The following is a 17533-nucleotide window of genomic DNA, read 5'->3' as shown; positions in this document are numbered from 1 at the left end:
TGCACACTCTTCACATCAAGGCAATCACAGCTGCTAGTCAGCCTAAACAAATGTTTTGCAAACCTGACATAATGGATACAGAAGGAAGAAGAGCATGAGACTTCAGGTTGCTCCGTGCAAAGTCTGAACAAGCATGCTTAACAAACTGTTAAGCCTCCAACCTCCCAAGAAAAGGTGATGAAAGATGACATCATCTTCTAATGATACTTAGTAATACATTAAAGCTTGTAATTTGAACTGTAATATATTGTTCAAAATTCAAGACTCCAACCTTTGAGAGGTGCCTAGCAAGCAATTTGTTAGAGCCATATACATTAGAACTTCTTTCTTCCCTTTAAAAAATGAACAGAAGTCTCTGTGTTAAAGTACTTCTAAGTTTCTCACACTCTAGGTTCTTAGGAGCACTGAAGCTCAGAAACACCAAGAAAATAACTGCTGCATAATACCAATTCCCTTCCTTCTCTGTATAATTTTTGATGCAGTCTGTGGTTACTATTAGCATGTAGTGTTTTTTCTCTTTCATGCCTCATTTCAAGACAACAGGGGACAGTACCAAGACAGTATAAGCAACCATAAATCTGGTATTTCCTAAGTCTCAAGTGCTAGTTTTCATTAACTAAATAACATTCATTTAATGGCTGGTGAATGCCTTTAGAAATATAGTTTTCTCTCAAAATTGAATTTTTAAAACTGAATACAGAAAAAAAGAATACCATCATAATATATCCACCTTTCTAATACTTGCAAGTGGTTGTGTAGCCACATTATTTAAAGAAAACAAACAGTCTGCCCTGATAAGTAATACGCATTCCACTTTAATCAGAGCAATCAAAAAAAGGCAGAGTGCTTCATGATGCTGAAACAAAAAAAAGCTTACAGCAATTGTACTGCTCAGCCAAGGCCTAATTTCATCAAAGAAAAATTGCTTTTCAGAAAAAGCTTTGTTAATTTCTGTAGGAATGTCATTAGCATGACAATAAACCACACTGGGAATCTCTTTTCCTATTTCTATGCTTCTACTTAGAAACAAGGAAGACCACATCCTACATCTATCGGTGCTGAGAGCAAACACTCAGTTACCCTGTTCCCTGGAGCCTATGGTTCCTTATACCATGTGAGCCCAGGATCCCAAAATGTACAGTAAAGAACTGTGGAAGTAAAATCTGACTCAAGCATTTAACATCTATAAGGAGGCCCATGAGAAAGAGTCCTGCATAAATATGAATGTATAAGGACTCTGCACTCAGAGCTTGCATTCTAAATTAAGAATTCTAGAAAGTGATAGGTAATAGATGATTACGGAGAATAAAATAATACAATACCAAAAAAAGCACCTGCAAAGCTAATGTGAATGAGGCTCAGACGATGAGATTACTATACTCGGGAATGAGATGAGACAAAAAGAATGCAGGAGAATAGTACTGGGTTACAGTTCAAACATGGATGACTACAGGGGATGAGAAACAAGACATCTGGGTGCAACAAATGAGAACAGTACGGAAACCAAAAAGGAGTAAGGTTAAAGAAGGGCATTGTGATCTGAGTGAAAGAAAAAGTATCAGTGTAAGGAGAGGTAATACACTTCAGACTACAAGGAAGGAAAACAGGGTTTGTTTAGGTTTTTTAAAAAAAAAAAAAAGAGGGGCAGGGAGTGGCAAGAAAAGGGCAGAAAAGTGTCACATGCCAGGGAAATAACACAGACACTTCCATATTTCAAAGAGAGTCATAGAAAGGAGGGATGAAATAGCATTAATTACAAGAAAAAATTTATTTTAGGATATTGGGCAAACTGAAATGGAGAAGACAGGAAATGTGGGGATATGGAGAAAAAAAAAAAACAGGTAAGAATAATCTAGAAATCAAAATAACCAAACCATTAACTGATGTCTCAGAAGTGTGGAAAGGAGGACAGGTTTTAGAAACATTGCATATATAAAAGTGATAAGATTTGATATGGTTCAGGAGGGCAAGTGGGAAGGAAGCATGATAGCCCCCAGTCGTGTGTGCAAGGCTATAGGAAATGGGGATGGTAGCAAAATTTCCTGTGGCTGGAGGAAATTACACTACTGGTGTCTGCAGCAGAGAGGAAGACGATTTGTGCTCAGACGAATTAGTTCTTGAAGATTATTCACTGAGGACGAAAACAAATGGGCAGGAACGAAAATGAATGGTGTGAAAGAGATCAAGGACTGGATCACTAGAACAAGCAAATGAAGAAAAGTAGGACAGGTCTGAGAAATACAGGAGAGTCATGGAAGAAGGAAGGTAGGAAGGAAGGAAGAAATATTCGCTAAAGGCAACGCTAAAAGCATGGCAATAGGTGGGATCGGAACCAGAGAGAGAAAAAAGTTACAGAATTCTTGGAATTTTCATCAGGAATAAGATGGTGAATATAAGGCTCTGTGGCCACAGTAACCCCGAGAGTTATAAGTAAAGAGATGCCGTCTTAGAAAGTGACATAATAGAAACAGAAAAACTGTCTTTTATTTCTAAAGCATATATAAGGAAGATGAAGGAAAATAAATGAAAGTTAGTCAAATAATTCATGACAAAAGACTGAAATACTCAAATGTCTTTTTTGCATAAACAAAGCTCTAACTGAGATTTCATACAAATAAAGCTAACAATTGGGCGGGAATACAGGACAGAAAAAGGAAATAGCAGGATATAGAATATTGGACAAATTATATTCAAGTCATTGAGGCTTGATGAAATTCACTATAGTATACCCATGGATATTTGTAACCCACTAACTAAATCAGTGGGCCTGGTGAAGGACATAGCCTGATGTCAAGTAGTTCTTACACAAAATGTCTGGTAAACAAGAGAACGAATCAAGTGTGATGACACAGTGCTCTACCTTATGTTCAGCATTTTCCTTCAGTTTTATCAAGAGCTTAAATGGTTCAGTAATAACATTGTTTGTTCATAGAACCAAGGCAAGAAGCATTTCAAGAGCTTCAGGGAACAAGACAGGAATTCTGAATGCTTAATAAATTGTGGGAATAGTAGGAAAAAATTCAGTACAGAAAAGAAAGTAATTATTAGGACCTACTCTCAGACACTAACACAGTATAAGATATAAAGGGATAGGCACCAGTACTGCATAAAAGGATTGTGTGCGGTATTCTGGAACACAAACTAAAAAAACTGAAAAATAATGCTCTCAGAAAAGCCCAAAAATCCTGGGGTTAGTAATAGACATCCAACATGCAGCACTAAAACAATTATTCTGTTCTACTTGTCACCAGTGAATTTTCAGCTCTGGATACCTCATAATAAAGAAGATGCAAACAAAATGAAAAAATCCCAAAACTGCAAAGGACACAAAAGTAATAAAAATGTAGAAAACACAACCCATGCCAAAGGTTGAAAGACTTTAAAAGACAAGATGAACGAGAAACACAACAGCCTTCCAATAAACTGGTTTGATGCAATAAGAACAGCCAAACTGTTCTCCAAGCCTACCCAGTAGAACAGGAAGTGAACGAACTATTTTGAAAACACAGAAGTCAAGATTAGAAAAAAAAAATACAACAAATACCTAAATTTTTAAGGAACATTTAATTTCTATGAAGGACTTCTATAAAGCTTAAACTGTACAACTCTTCATTAATTTTAGAAAGAATTTACATTAAGAAATTCTTGGAATCCATAGTAGATGTAGGGCAAACCTAATGCTATTTTGAAATCAGAAGTAACTTAACTCAGAAATTTATTCGACCTATATATTCACTATGCCACTGCAAGTTTACTATAATTTTTTTTTCAGTTTTAGATTAAAAAGCCAAAAATGTTTCAGGTTTTCTTTATTAATTGTAAGGAAATAATAATTGTTAAGCTCAAAGGTTAAACACAGGTTTCTAAAAGAAAAAATGACATTTGTAGAAATACTTTGGGTTTTCACTTTTCTAATGTATGTTCAGGAAAATTTCAAACAATCATATGGATTATATCAATATAGGTACTAAAAAAAAAACCACTTCCTTTTTTCTTAAACACTTATGTTACAATTTCAGCACTTATAGCGTTTGAGGTTTCAATCCAACAGGCAACTTTTCCATTTGCTTTCACAAATGTATCACATACCTAGGGATAACCTATTTAGGAGTGCTAGCATGCTGTAAAGTGAAGTTAAATATATGATTTCACTTGAGCAATAAATGTCACCTTATTTTATTACTCTGTTCATGTTAGCATAAAACAGTCATCTACGACTGCCCAGTTAATAATGTGTGAAAGCAATGATGTGTCACATAAGCAGAGTTTTGATATGAGCAGATAGTCCTTTTAAAGCTACATCTTACTCATTCTTTCTAAGTACAAGGAGCACTCTCCATTCTCAAAGAAATCATGAAGCTGCATTTCATTCCAGCACCTCAAAAGACTGCTTTGTAAATGAGCAATACAAATATACTCACCTGTTCCATCATCTACATTCTCTACTTCCATCACTTCTGTGTTTATTCTGCCCCGAAAAAGGTAACGATGGCCATCTGTAGATGCTTTGCTGTTCTTCAACCGCCTGATAGAAGAACAGAAGGGCATGTCATCTACCACCTTTTGCTAGGTTTCTGCAATGCTACCTGTACATGTAGCATTTAAAGACTACTGTAAGAATCACAACTCATTCATACATGTGCAGTTGAACCGTGGAAACCATTGCTGAGTGGGACACTGCTGACGCTAAAGAAAAGATGTTACCTCTGGTAAGAGTAAGCTGCAAATTGCTGGCTGATATGAGAGTTTATCAAGAAAGTCTCATTCTGTAAATGCCCTGTTCCAACACTTTGGTACTTACATGCCTGCCATCAAAGAAGAAATACTGTATTGGGAGGATCCTTCCTGCTAATTGGTTTAAGCCTCTTTATGCTAGTCAAGAAATTCAGCACAAGGGCAGCATGACTGAAAAATGAAATAAGAACAACCTTTGGACATAAATCTTGACGTACACACATTAGCCTCATAACTTGGATTTATGCACAGAAGAACTATGAAGACTTTTTTTCCTCCTCACATAAGGGTTAACCAAGAATTATAAATAAGAATTCCTGAAATCTTGAGGAAGTTTCACAGTGACATATTCCAAAGCACTTTGCATTGCTATAACTCTGTTCCCAGTGAAGTCAAGGCTTTTTGAGAATCCCATTTGTAGGCATCTTTTCCCACTTCAGATAAGTTAGGGATGATTTTCTGTCTATTTTGCCCTATAATGATAATTAATACTATATATCTAACAAAGGTCAGTTCCTGAGAATTAATGATCCTCTGAGACTGAGTTTTGACCTTCACTCACTCTAGAGAGGTACTAATCTTCAGAAGATGACCTGCCTCTCAGTCATTACTGTCTAATGAATAACTCTACTAAACTGTAAGTTTGTTATTCAACATATTTAAAAACAAAAACCAAACCAAAACATCAGCAAGCAAAAAGGTTCAGTATCACATATTTTTTTGTCCCAAGTGAGGTAATTCCAGTAACTCCAGTGACCTTAATATCTACGAACCCAAATTTAGCAATCCATGTCTATACAATTCTGCAGCAAAAGGATGTTTAAAAATCACATAAAATATCTCATACCATAAAAATAGGACAATTTTTGCAACATTTCCAAAATACAAACCTCCTGTAAGCAACACTTTCTTTAGCTACTTGCCAGTCAATACCCGAAGTATCTTGCTGGTATATACTCAATTCATTTTCCACCATAAACCCTGGAACTATGATCTAAATTGAGTTATTCTCATGTCTGCAGATGTGACACCATGGTACCAGCCAATGACATGTAGGACATGATTGCTCAGAACTAAAGAAATCAATGACCTTTCATGCATTTTGAGATTTTCACCCAATAGTGCATTTCAGCTTGAATGTGGCTACAAAAATATGTCATTTAGTGGCAGACAGGTGAAAAGATACTATGCAATCAGTAATTTAATTGTTATTGCCAGACAACAAAATATAGCAAAAATTAGAAATTCTGAAAAGAGCTTGAGTTTATATTGAACCAGTCTACATAAAAATGAAACTGAGCAGTTACAGAATGATATCCTTGAAATCAATTCAGTATTCAACACTAGATATAATCACAAGGTTCTTAAATGGTTCATGCTCAGCTGTCCCAAGAGTTCTGCAACATAAGCAAGAGCTGAAACTTAAAAACAAAGGACCGATTCACTCTAGTTAGTGTATAAATTACCTGTCTTCTCACATGTAAATGCTTCCCTATTAACAGAGTAATATATAGGAGGAAATAATATTCACTGGGGAAGATTTTTAAATCTCACGGTTAGCCAGCAGCTTCTTCACAGAACCACAGAATGGTAGGGGTTGGGAGGGACCTCTGGAGATCATCTTGTCTAACCCCTCCGCTTGAGCAGGGACACACGAACGCATCCAGGTGGGTTTTTAATGTCTCCAGGGAAGGAGACTCCACAACCTCCCTGGGCAGCCTGTTCCACTGCTCTGTCACCCTCAATAGTAACTCACTCAAAAAAACAGCATTTCCAGTCCAGTCTGAAAAAGGTCCTTGCAGAACAAGCTCAGCAGCTTTACAATTTCAAGATATTCTTATAAGACATTCTTGATCAACAGGATCTGTGGCTACTTTCCATTACTACCACTTTCTACTTTCCATACCCACCTACTGGTTCAGCAAGAAGCTCTACAGGTGCTACAGTGAATCTAACCACAAGTCTATAATTAGCACAAGAGGAGAGAAAAGGGATATCCACCCCCTAGCTACCTGCTCTTATGTATGACATCATGAATAAGAGTTTAAACTTATTTGGAAAAATATTTTTTTAACTATTTAAAATAATGCTTTTGAATGATGAGTCCTATGCAAAAACTCATGTGAAAGATACCATATATAAACTACATACAATAGCAGACAACAAGGGTTGCTAATAAAATTTTAAAGCATCCATTAAAAATTGGTTTCAGATTCATGGATTTTACACATAGATTTCCATTTACTTTGCTGGCTGTAGTTGTATATATACATCTGAGGTTATAACTAGACTACACAACACATGGATACTGTGATACACATATATAGGAGTTCTGGTCTCTGTTACCCAGCCCTCATATCTCCTTCCCTTTCATCCATCCCTAAAAACAGGTAGCAAGACAAGGACAATAAGCACCCACTATTTCCCAGCTAAAACAATGTGGGAGGAGGAAATCATTACGGCATCAGGCTGCTCAATCAGCCTTTTCATCCTCAAGCTGATGGTGCTAGGTGCTCCCACATGCTGGAATGCATGGCCAATAACCTTCCTCGGATACTTTTTGCTGCTAACACTGCATTTGACCATCCTTTCATGCATAGCCTTCAAAAGCAGCTGGGCTATATCTATCCATTAACGGACAGATGACTGCTGCCAGGCCAGAGCGCTGATCAAAACAAATGGATATTACAGGTGGTGTGGAAAGACATCTTTTACTTGGATGCTACAGACAGTCCAGGGCACTGGTAAACAACGGTTGGAAAAACAGGATGAAAGTTGGCTATCAAATCTGGAACTACCCTTGAAAATCTTACAGCACTCCCACTGATCTAATGGACGTGGCTGTGGTGACGAGTAGAACCTGGATTTATGAAGCATCAGTTTCAGCAGCTGCAAACGGTTTCCTTGACTGGACACTGCGGTCACTGGCAGAGCTTCCTCTGACACCATCCACAGGTGTGCAGAGGCAGAGGCAAAGATCAGTGGTATTCACAGTGCTACTAGAGAGCATACTCAAGGTCTATCATGTATCTAGGAATCCATCAAGGATCTATCCAGTAATATGTATTCAGTGGCTACTCAAAACCATCTTCTGGATCAAAGAGACAAACTCAAGCAGTTTCAAAAGGGATATCTGTATATAGGAGAACCCTTGTGTCTCACAAGCATAAGAGCACTGGATGAACATTAACTGCAGAACCTTGTTGCTGAACTACGGAATTGCTCCTTGCAGTGCAGCACGCAGCAGGTTTCTGGCTGTTTTCCCTGATCAGAAATAAAAGGCTTAAAACTCTTGAATCTGTAGAGGCTAATTTTATAGCATAAGCTCCAACACTGATTTGTTTGAACTAAAAATTCAGGCTGTTTACCCTTCCTAGAAGGGAGTAAGGTCATCAAATGTAACCTGTTGTGAAAGACTGACAAAACAGATTCCTTCTCCCTACACTTCATCATTTGGATTCTGCATTCCTACAAAATTTTTCCAATGTTCAAATTAAACACGCTTCTCTTTTGAGTGTGAGAAATACACTTCACCTAAAAATGCTGACTTTCATATTGCAATTAACTGCACTAAACAGTTGGTGTTGGTCAAATATTGTTATGAAACAGCATACAGAGGATTAGTTCTATGAGAGAAAAATACAAATTATTTTTTGAAGTATAAATTAATGATTTACCTGTGCTTTTTTTTGCAGTAGACCAAAAGGTTATCAAAAAGAAAAAATATCCTCTCTTGGATATTTCCTGCTGAAATTTTCAGTAGTAGTCCACTTCGCAGCATTTCTGTGCATGTGTCTGTGATGTTGGATCCCTAAAATCAATTGGAAAGAGATTATTTTTTATTCCGTGAGAACTGAAGGATTTTGCACCAATTAAGGAAAAGTTTCTTATACAAACTCACAACCATAATGATTCTCTGAAAATACCAAGAATAAAACTCATGGTAATTTATCACATTGTAATCAAATAATAACTTCTAATGTTTACTTAATGATGCTTAACACCAGCTTTGTGTTCATTTAGTATTGCCATTAACCTGGGGGGACATTTGTGGCTTTTCTGCATGGAAAAAGTTTAATCACTAAATTTTCCAAATTATATTACATCTCTGCATGAAATCTCTCCTGAAAAATCAGGCCAACTTCATAGAATAACTCCCATCCTCAGTAGCTTTACTGTTTAGTCAGGTATGTCTGAAAATGGGGCTTTACAAGACATAATCTATGCCAAGATGAACTTGGAAGCTGAAGCAGCCTGGAATTTGATCATCATTAAGGGTATATACTTCCACACTAAATTAAACTAAACACAAAATCAAAAAACAGCAAGATTTAAAATTCAGGCAAAGCTAATAGTGGAATGTACAACAAGACTGTCTAGCATACTTCGTCTTAATACACTCTGAAGACATCAGAATTTTGCTAGGCTTAAAATATTTGGGATGAAACTTCCCATGCCTCATTTTTGCTTCAAGGGAGATCATTCTTTCATGCGAAAAGAAGGCAAGCATTTTCATAAATGTTAATGAAAAAGAAGCAACTTTAACAAAGGATAACGTTTTCCCCAAACTATTTCTATGAAAAAGGCATGGCATTTCTATGCCTTATAAAGAGAAATTTACTTCTCAAGGAAGACTGCCTTGAATTCTGAGGTGTAGTTTGCTATTTTGAAAGTCCATGCTCCAGTGGGACAGAGCTCCTGTCTGTTTGCTACTTACATCCAGCATGATAGTTATGCATACTGGCTGCACTGAGCATAGACCCATGGCTCGAGGAGTTTCCTAACTTGAGGCACTCAACAGTCAGCTTGGAAAACCTGCAAGAGCCAGGACTTTCCTTTCATCTACACATGTTCTGAATGACTTATGCCTGCAATAGCTGTAGTTACTTCCTCTTCTTGATCTAACCACAGTAGCCCAAAGGAAAATGCATTCAATTAAGAGCCAAGAAGCAATCATGGGTTCTGCTCTCAGCACTTCATCTTACCGTTCATCCTTTGTACGTCACAGCACTGAATATTGAGCAATAGCTCAGATGCTGTTCTACGGAGAACACAGTCCATTTACAGATAATGATGATAAGAGAGATTGCACAACCATCACACTGGAACATAGTTCAGGTCTCTAAATAAAGCAGCTTCAGTATCAGTATTAACTAACCACTCCTGTCTCCATTTAGGATCAAATGAGCCAAAAATTAATGTCATCTATAGCCACTACATCAATCCTGCCTTCCTAAGACAGAAGCAGCACCAGAAACTGGCATACTAATTGTACAGCTTTATTTGCAACCAAACACTGAAACACCTTAAAAGCACACTCAGTAATATAAATTAAGCATATATTAGAGCAGTACTTACTGTTTGCTGACTGCAGCTACAGAAAAGCAGGTCATTTCCTTCCATTCTATTTCATTGCTTTTGTGTATTAAAAAGACTAACCAATACCTTATGCTGCTTTAAAATTTGCTGGAACAGTACTTACTAATAATTTGCATTTCAAAAGGCTGGATATTTTTTAAAGGTTTTTGGTCTGTTTTTACAGGAAACTTCAGCTTTGCTAGAAAATTTTAATTTTTTGTAGGGAAACAAAAAATTTCAGCTTAAGGCTTCAAAACCGTTTCAGCAGTTTTAGCTTTCTACGAAAGGGTGTCTTTTTTCATAGAAAGGGTTTTATGAAAACATTTTGTCTCTTTTTAATGAAAAAAATAATTTTCATTGTAGAAAAATACAACCTTTTCCCAACAGTCCTAGCAAGATCTGCTACTGTGCAAGCATCATGTCATAAAATACTATATTCTATACATATTTTAAATATATATAATTCAGGCTACCTGAATTATGAGGATTTGCCTCATTCATGATTCAAGTTCAAGGTTGCAATATGGCAGTGAGTATTATCTGTATCATATTATTACCCTTTGCTATTTTCTTCTTCATTTTCCTCCTTTTCTAATATAAACTGCTAGAAGATGAAAAAACCATTCTAGAGATTTCTTTTTCCCTTAGAGACCTCCCGTCCAGATACTGAACAGTGTTAACTTCACTTACTGGATACCTTTTGACAGGATCACAACCCATGCTGGTGTGGCCACAGGTCAGTGGATTTTATTATTGCTGTTTTATTTGCTGAAGTCCAAGGGGAAAAGATAACAGGATCAGAAGTCACATCTGGCTGTCCTACAAAACACTGCCAGTGCAGAAAAATCCCCTGCCACCACCTTGCCCATGTAACACTGTTAGGGTCAGCCTGCTCCTAGACTTTGGGTGGGCATGCAGCTGAGAGGGAGAAAAGAGGAAGGGCATATTATGTTAAAGCACTGCTGTCTCTGCACCTGGGGTGAGCGCTCCTCTCCACTGCATCCGTTAGGAATGAAAAACCTGCCTGAAGAAGGATAAAGCAGAGAGCACGCAAGTACTGCCATATCCACCAGGCAGGATGGTGGAGTCCAAGGACTGACAACTATAAAAACATTTTCCTGGAGGATGTAGCTACACCTTGAACATCCACATGGCTTCACAGCAGGAACACCAAGCTACAGTTGATATCCAGCCCAGTAGGATAATTCATTTATCCAACTCCAAAATGTCCCTCTCATGGGGTAAGGTTCAAGGTTGCATAACGGATGAGAGGTCACCCTTGCCCCAGAAGCAGGACGCACTTTACTACTTTACTGCACAGTTAAAACTGAACTACAGTACCTACAAGCAATAATTTTGGAACAAATATTACCAAAACCTTCTAACACAAACATGTTTTCATTAAATGTCTGAAATGAAACTACCATGGAAATCTCAAATGTGAGCAATTTGAACCTGAAAAGTAATTTGCTATTTTAAAGTTTTCATGAATACGTACATTTATACTCAGTGCTTGCAAGGGAAGATCATACAGTTACTCAACCTAAATGTAAAATCTCTACTACTATGCTACAATTCATGTTTCTATACACTTAAAGCACCTGCAATTAGAGCTGATGGGGTATTTTCAGTGAAACCAGCATTTTTGTAACATGTCAATTTGAAAATGCCATGTACTATAGAAACAAACCCATGCTCATCATCTTCCAACAAAGCACGTAAAGGATTCAACTGGAAAAAATACAAAGCAAGATTTTGCTTTCCAAAGCAGGCTTATACTGTGAATCCAGACTAGTTTTTCCTCCATTCTTCCTACTGAGCCATTGAAGACTCCAAACATCTAACTGTAGAGCAGTCCTATCCTGTGGGTCGCACTGGGGCTGAGGGCTGTGTGGTTTTCCAGGATAGCTGGTGTGGAAATTGAAAGTCCGGAAGACCTCAGAGCTTGAGACTATTTAGATAAAACTGGCTCCTAACAACCCCAGGATGCCAGTCAGTCGCCTATCAGTCCACTAAGGCCATAGCTCAGACAAGAGGTCTGAAATATGGGCTGCCATGACCATGTCACAGAACATATACATTTAAAATGCACTGGAAGGAGAGAGACTATATGCAAGAAATGTAAAACAATATCGCCCTCAGCCTTAAGTCATTAAACACCCATCTTTGACACTAAAAAATGTCCTTCATTACTTTGAGATCAAAAGCAGCATTTGTTGGTTTTATTTGTCCACATATTCTTGGCAAACTTCAGTCAAACACGGAGGTCTGTCCATACTGACTCAGTGGACATCGCACTAGCAGTTACAAAGGTCAGAAATAGCAGATACTAACTTACTTTTCGGTACTTGCACACAGGCACAGGATACAGAAATAAAATAGGGGAAAGGGCTAAAAATGCTGGAGTTAAAACTGAAATCTCCGTTAAAATACTACTTGATAATATGGCAGAATGGAAAGGAACAGAATAAACCATGCCATTGTCACCAAGTTGGCCTGTGACTCAGGCTGGGTTGTTCGGTTTCCAGCTTACAACAAATGCAACAATTTTATTTTTTCTGCTCTCATTGTAACATCCACGCAAATTTTACTGACAGACTCCTTCAGCTGCTAAGCCATTCTCCAGCTGAGACAGCCACCTACACAAGTTCTGATTTCAGGCCAATAAATTTAACCGCTTAGGAAATTAAGTGAGAAAGTCATTATACTCAAAATTTTCTTTCTTGAAACAGATGTTCCATTTTTCCATGAATTTGTATTTTTATCATAATAAACACAAGCTTCATTTTATGACACTTATGTATAGGAATTCAAGTCATGCTTTGATCAGATTCTAAAAATAGTCTTTATTTTTTTCCCTTTCCTTGTACTTGGGGCCAAGCAATGTGCTAAGCATTTCCTTCTGGAAGGAAATCTCCAACAAGTTTGCCTCTTTATTTTTAGGTAATGCAGAAAACCAGATGTTTACTTAATTAAATCCACTCTCATACATTGCATTCAGAGATTTTTTGTAGTTGTTGTTGGTAATCAATCAAAATACTATTAGCTCTTATACACGCTCTGGAATTCTTACCGTTTCAAGGACTAACTGTAAATTACGTTTGAAAAGGATGCGCTTATTAAGATCAGGGCAATTTTGCCAGATTGGGCACCCTGTGGTTGCCATATGATAACATCAAACCCGATCAGTGAAACTACAATAAACACCACATAGCTCTATTGAAAACATAATATTTTGAGACAATGGCACTATGTCAGAGTTCAAGCACAAATGCAATACTAAAATTAAATCGGGGGGGGGGGAACAACCAAAAAAAATCCAAGGTTGGAAGGAACTTACTATATTACGGATCACAGAATACATTCTGAGCACAGAGAGAATAAGTTGCATGCTTCTGCCCATATTGTTACCTTTGCTCATTAATATAAGTCCAAGAGCAAACATATTTCCTACTGTATGGCTTACTAAGGATTCAGAAGAAAGTTAATGCAGGAAAGTAGATTCCGTTTTCTGGGTTAGAGGTTTGAAAACAGTCAGTTCTTAACCAACTTATATGACTAATAATGCATTGAGTTAATAATACTGTAAGTTTATACTTCAGTGTATTCATTAAGATGGATTTGACAAATATATTTAAGACTCAGGCACTGAAAGCAAGAGGAAGAAATTTAATCACTATATTGCAGGAGAAAACTTAATTGAAAAGTTGAAAATAATAGAAGGTGTAAAGTCAGTGATAGGCAATAAGGATTATTTAACAAATTTCCTTGCCATAAAATATTCAGCAACATAAGCACTTAACTTGCTATTGCTTCTATCTTGAAGTTATTGCACAAGTGTGTCTAATGTATTTTAATATTCACATACACTAATATTTCCAAGTTCTTGCTGATGACAGCAAGTTCAAGCTAATTACAAAAATAAGTTTATTTTCACCAAGTCTAAAGAACATTGCTTCTTTTGGAAAGTGTTAGGTCAACTAGACCTCCTCTCAGTTACAATATTTAGAGGTTTACTTTATCTAAGTAGTCCTTTCTTTTTAAAAATCCTACAAACAATATCATGGCAAGAGTACACATTCTCTGTCCTTTGTCTTTAATGGCTTTTTTAAAAATGAGGTTGAGGATTACAATTAAATGCAGAAAGGTTTGTCTGAATACAGACCAGCAATTATAGAGCTTTTGTACTTTTGTACTTGCTAAAATACCTTCTCTTCAGGCACAGTGAATTATTGTGGAATGTGTTATAGTGGCAGTCCTGTACCAAAAGACTACAGTGCCCTGAACTCTGGCATAAGAGGATTTCTCTGCTCTAAATTATACCTACCCCTATTACAGAAATGGAAGAGCAGTTCTTGAAAATTCTGCTAGACAGGAAAAGGAAAAATACCTGAAGTGATACATTTCAAATCCCACAATGCACTGAAGAAACATGAAGAATTTTGATTAAAGTAAAATTAGTTGCTTAATCCAGGTTTAGAATGAACCAAGTCTTCCCACACTACTCAATTAACAACAAACCAAAGGTTTGCGTAAGTCCACAGATCAGGAGATTTCACATGGAGCAGACAGGAAATAATTTTGCAGTATCATGGGCAGCATTTAGGGGGTTCTTTGTTCAGTGTAATTTTTATGCTCCTTTCAGATCGCGGCTTATTCTGCTGAACGCTTCTGGAAGGCAGGGGAAGACTGAATCTGCTGCTGCTGCAGGAGAGTGCATCCCTAGGCAGAGCAAGTTCAAGGAACAGCAGGTGTGGTAACAGCAGGAGATGCAGGGAGGGAACACAGCTGTGTAGAAACTTTTTTTTGTTTCTGCTGTTTTACCTACTACTATGAGCATCTACTTAATAGTTGGCTCTTATAGTCAATATTCTAATTTTTAGCTGTCAGACTTCTTAGGGAACTCTGTCAGTTGAAGTTCAGGCAGATCTGTCTTAAAGCATTCTCTGATTCAATGTCCCTAACCTTTTCTTTCCTCTGCACTGTACAAAGGTCATTTCCCCCTACATAGCTGAAAGATCAGGTCTCAGTCTGTCAGACTAATATGCAAAATATACATTCTTCTTGCTACCTTTTCCAGCCAGCAAGCCTTCCACAAAGCTTGAAGGGATAATATCTCTTCCTCTAGTTCTTAAGCAGCTCTCTCAGGAAGAGAAGTAGCACATCTGGGTAAAGTGTTCAAAAAAGCAAAGAGCTACTTCCATGTTGCAATTTGTGTCTTAAAAAAACCCTGTGCATTATATTGAAAAAACATTCTTTAAAAAAATATTCATGTTACTTGTTCTGTATTTCTTTTACTGGATCTTCATTTGTGTTTCCCTCCCACCTCAGCGCAGACAGCCTAGACATTTCAATACAAAACAGCCAAGGCAATTTAAAGATACACCTCTATCTTTCTGTATAAAATAATTATAATGCTCAAAATAATACAAAAGGAAGATTGTGGTGCTACAACTACTTGATCTAGTTGTTATCTAGGGGCAAGGGTGGCTCTTCTGGTTACTACTGAAAACTCTAACTCAGGATCAGATGTACGGTTTCTTCACAAAACTAAAGCATTAAAGCTCTTCCATTTGCAAACTATATAAAAAAAAACCCAAAACCAACCCAGGTCTTACACAGATTCTACTGAACACATTTATGTTAGTGTAGCTCAGCCAATAGTAAGGGACTACCTACAAGCTGACAAAACCTAATGGACTCAGTGCTTAATCAATAGTAAGTAATAATTTATTTTTTTTTCAACCAGACAAAATGCTGTTAGGCAGACATTGACAGCAGTAAAATCAGAGCAGCAGTTAAGTTAGGATTTATAGACATGTATCTGTGCACACATACATGTTGATCTAAATGATCAATATTCAAAGTCAAAAACTAAACATTTCCCTCTTTCCTCTTTCCTGGAAACTTCCTAAACTTCCCTCTTTCCTGGAAGTCTGTGATTTTATAGAGCGGTGCTCAGTCATGGACAACACTTTATTTACAGAGTAGATCCCAAATAAAAGCTTGATTTCACAGAACTGAGGAGCTGCAAGTACCTCGGGATCACAAAAACAGTGCAATACATGCTTGTTGAAAACTGTTACTCCCTCCTCAATACGGAAAGTGACAAATCTTATGACAGTACCTCCCATCCTTCAACATGAGACTGCCATTCTTCCAGGAACTCTAATTTTTCCATTTGTCTCTTGGCCTCATTTATGTTGGAACAGACAGCTTTCATGGCCTGGAGGGCTTCCATTAGTGCCGCATAGTCACTGTGCTTCCTTGGAGTCCGCTTCAGTAACTCCTATTTAAACATTTTTTAAAAAAGAGAAAAAAGAAACCTGTATTTGATGTCTAAATGTATATTACAGGAAGCTTGAACTGACTAGGATACAGAATCAAAAAGTAGCCAGACTTCTCTTTTACTAGGTGGAAAAGTAATAAACCCTCCAGCATTGTGTCCTAGTAGCACACTAAAACTCAGATAAATAAATTACTAACAATAAAAATAATCACTACTTAGGATAAAGTTTGCATTTCAGCCACATGCTCCTCCCCACAACGTTTCTTCGTGTTGACCTTTGGTGTTTTGGGGTTCATTCTTTGGTTTTTGTATTCCACAGGATGGAACTGTTCAATAGCAAGGATAACAATTCTGCTTAAAAATGTTAGACTGACGTCAAAATTAACACCTGCCTTTCCTGCAACTAAGGGCAAAACCCGTGCTCCCTTAGCTCCACGGTATTGTTTAATACAGTGCAATACACCAGATCACTGAACAATAGCTTAGGTGACTCACTGATTTCAGATGGTTACTGGTAATGGCAGCCATACTAAAAAATAAAAGTGGAGTTGCCAGTATTCATTTGATATTTCCCGTCTCAAACTACCAACTACCCATTTACAGCTGGACCAACTATGGGCAGCCTTCGGTGCATACCCTGACTGAGGCGTGGGTACATTCCTCCTGGAGCCCTAACCCTGCTGCCACCACACCCTCGATTTAAATTTAACATAAATGTATTCATTTCAATGTATCCCTGCAGTAATTCATTAGTCATTTTCCCTTGTTTTGTCTGTAAATTCTTCATTCAAAAAATAGAAGACAAAAATAATTTTAAAATAGGCCACGGGAACTGTAAAACCACAGATATCTGGGATGACTCAAACTGCACTGCAATTATTATATTCTTTAACTTGCTTTAAAAGCCTTTATTTTAAACACATTTACTTTTAGGTTTTCATGTGAGTGCAATGAAACGTATGCGCCTCATGACAGGCAATGTTTCAGATCTAAATTCACCCATGCATTGTGAAAAATACTGTCCAATGATCAGGTTTTAAGTAGCTTTCAGAACAGAATCTGCAACTTACAGCAGATTCAACAGCATCTTACTGTTACTCTACAGTTATTCTTACAAATAATTTTCATAAATATTTTTTTATTTACAGTTTG

General features: G+C 37.2%; 1 protein-coding gene across 1 annotated transcript in view; it reads right to left on the bottom strand.

Moving 5' to 3' along the window:
* Positions 1-17533, bottom strand: part of PREX2 (phosphatidylinositol-3,4,5-trisphosphate dependent Rac exchange factor 2) — a 186277-nt gene that overhangs the window by 111592 nt on the left and 57152 nt on the right. Inside the window, exons 6-8 of the mRNA XM_075085197.1 lie at positions 16220-16381; positions 8412-8545; positions 4422-4525 (exon numbers count right to left, since the gene is read on the bottom strand). Coding sequence (XP_074941298.1) covers positions 4422-4525; positions 8412-8545; positions 16220-16381 — 400 coding nt within the window. The remainder of the gene's footprint in view (positions 1-4421; positions 4526-8411; positions 8546-16219; positions 16382-17533) is intronic.

This window comes from Phalacrocorax aristotelis, chromosome 2 (genome assembly GCF_949628215.1).
Source record: "Phalacrocorax aristotelis chromosome 2, bGulAri2.1, whole genome shotgun sequence".
Classification (NCBI taxonomy): Eukaryota; Metazoa; Chordata; class Aves; order Suliformes; family Phalacrocoracidae; genus Phalacrocorax; species Phalacrocorax aristotelis.
The sequence above is the reverse complement of the archived record's forward strand: the minus strand, read 5'-3'. Positions and strand labels throughout refer to the sequence as shown.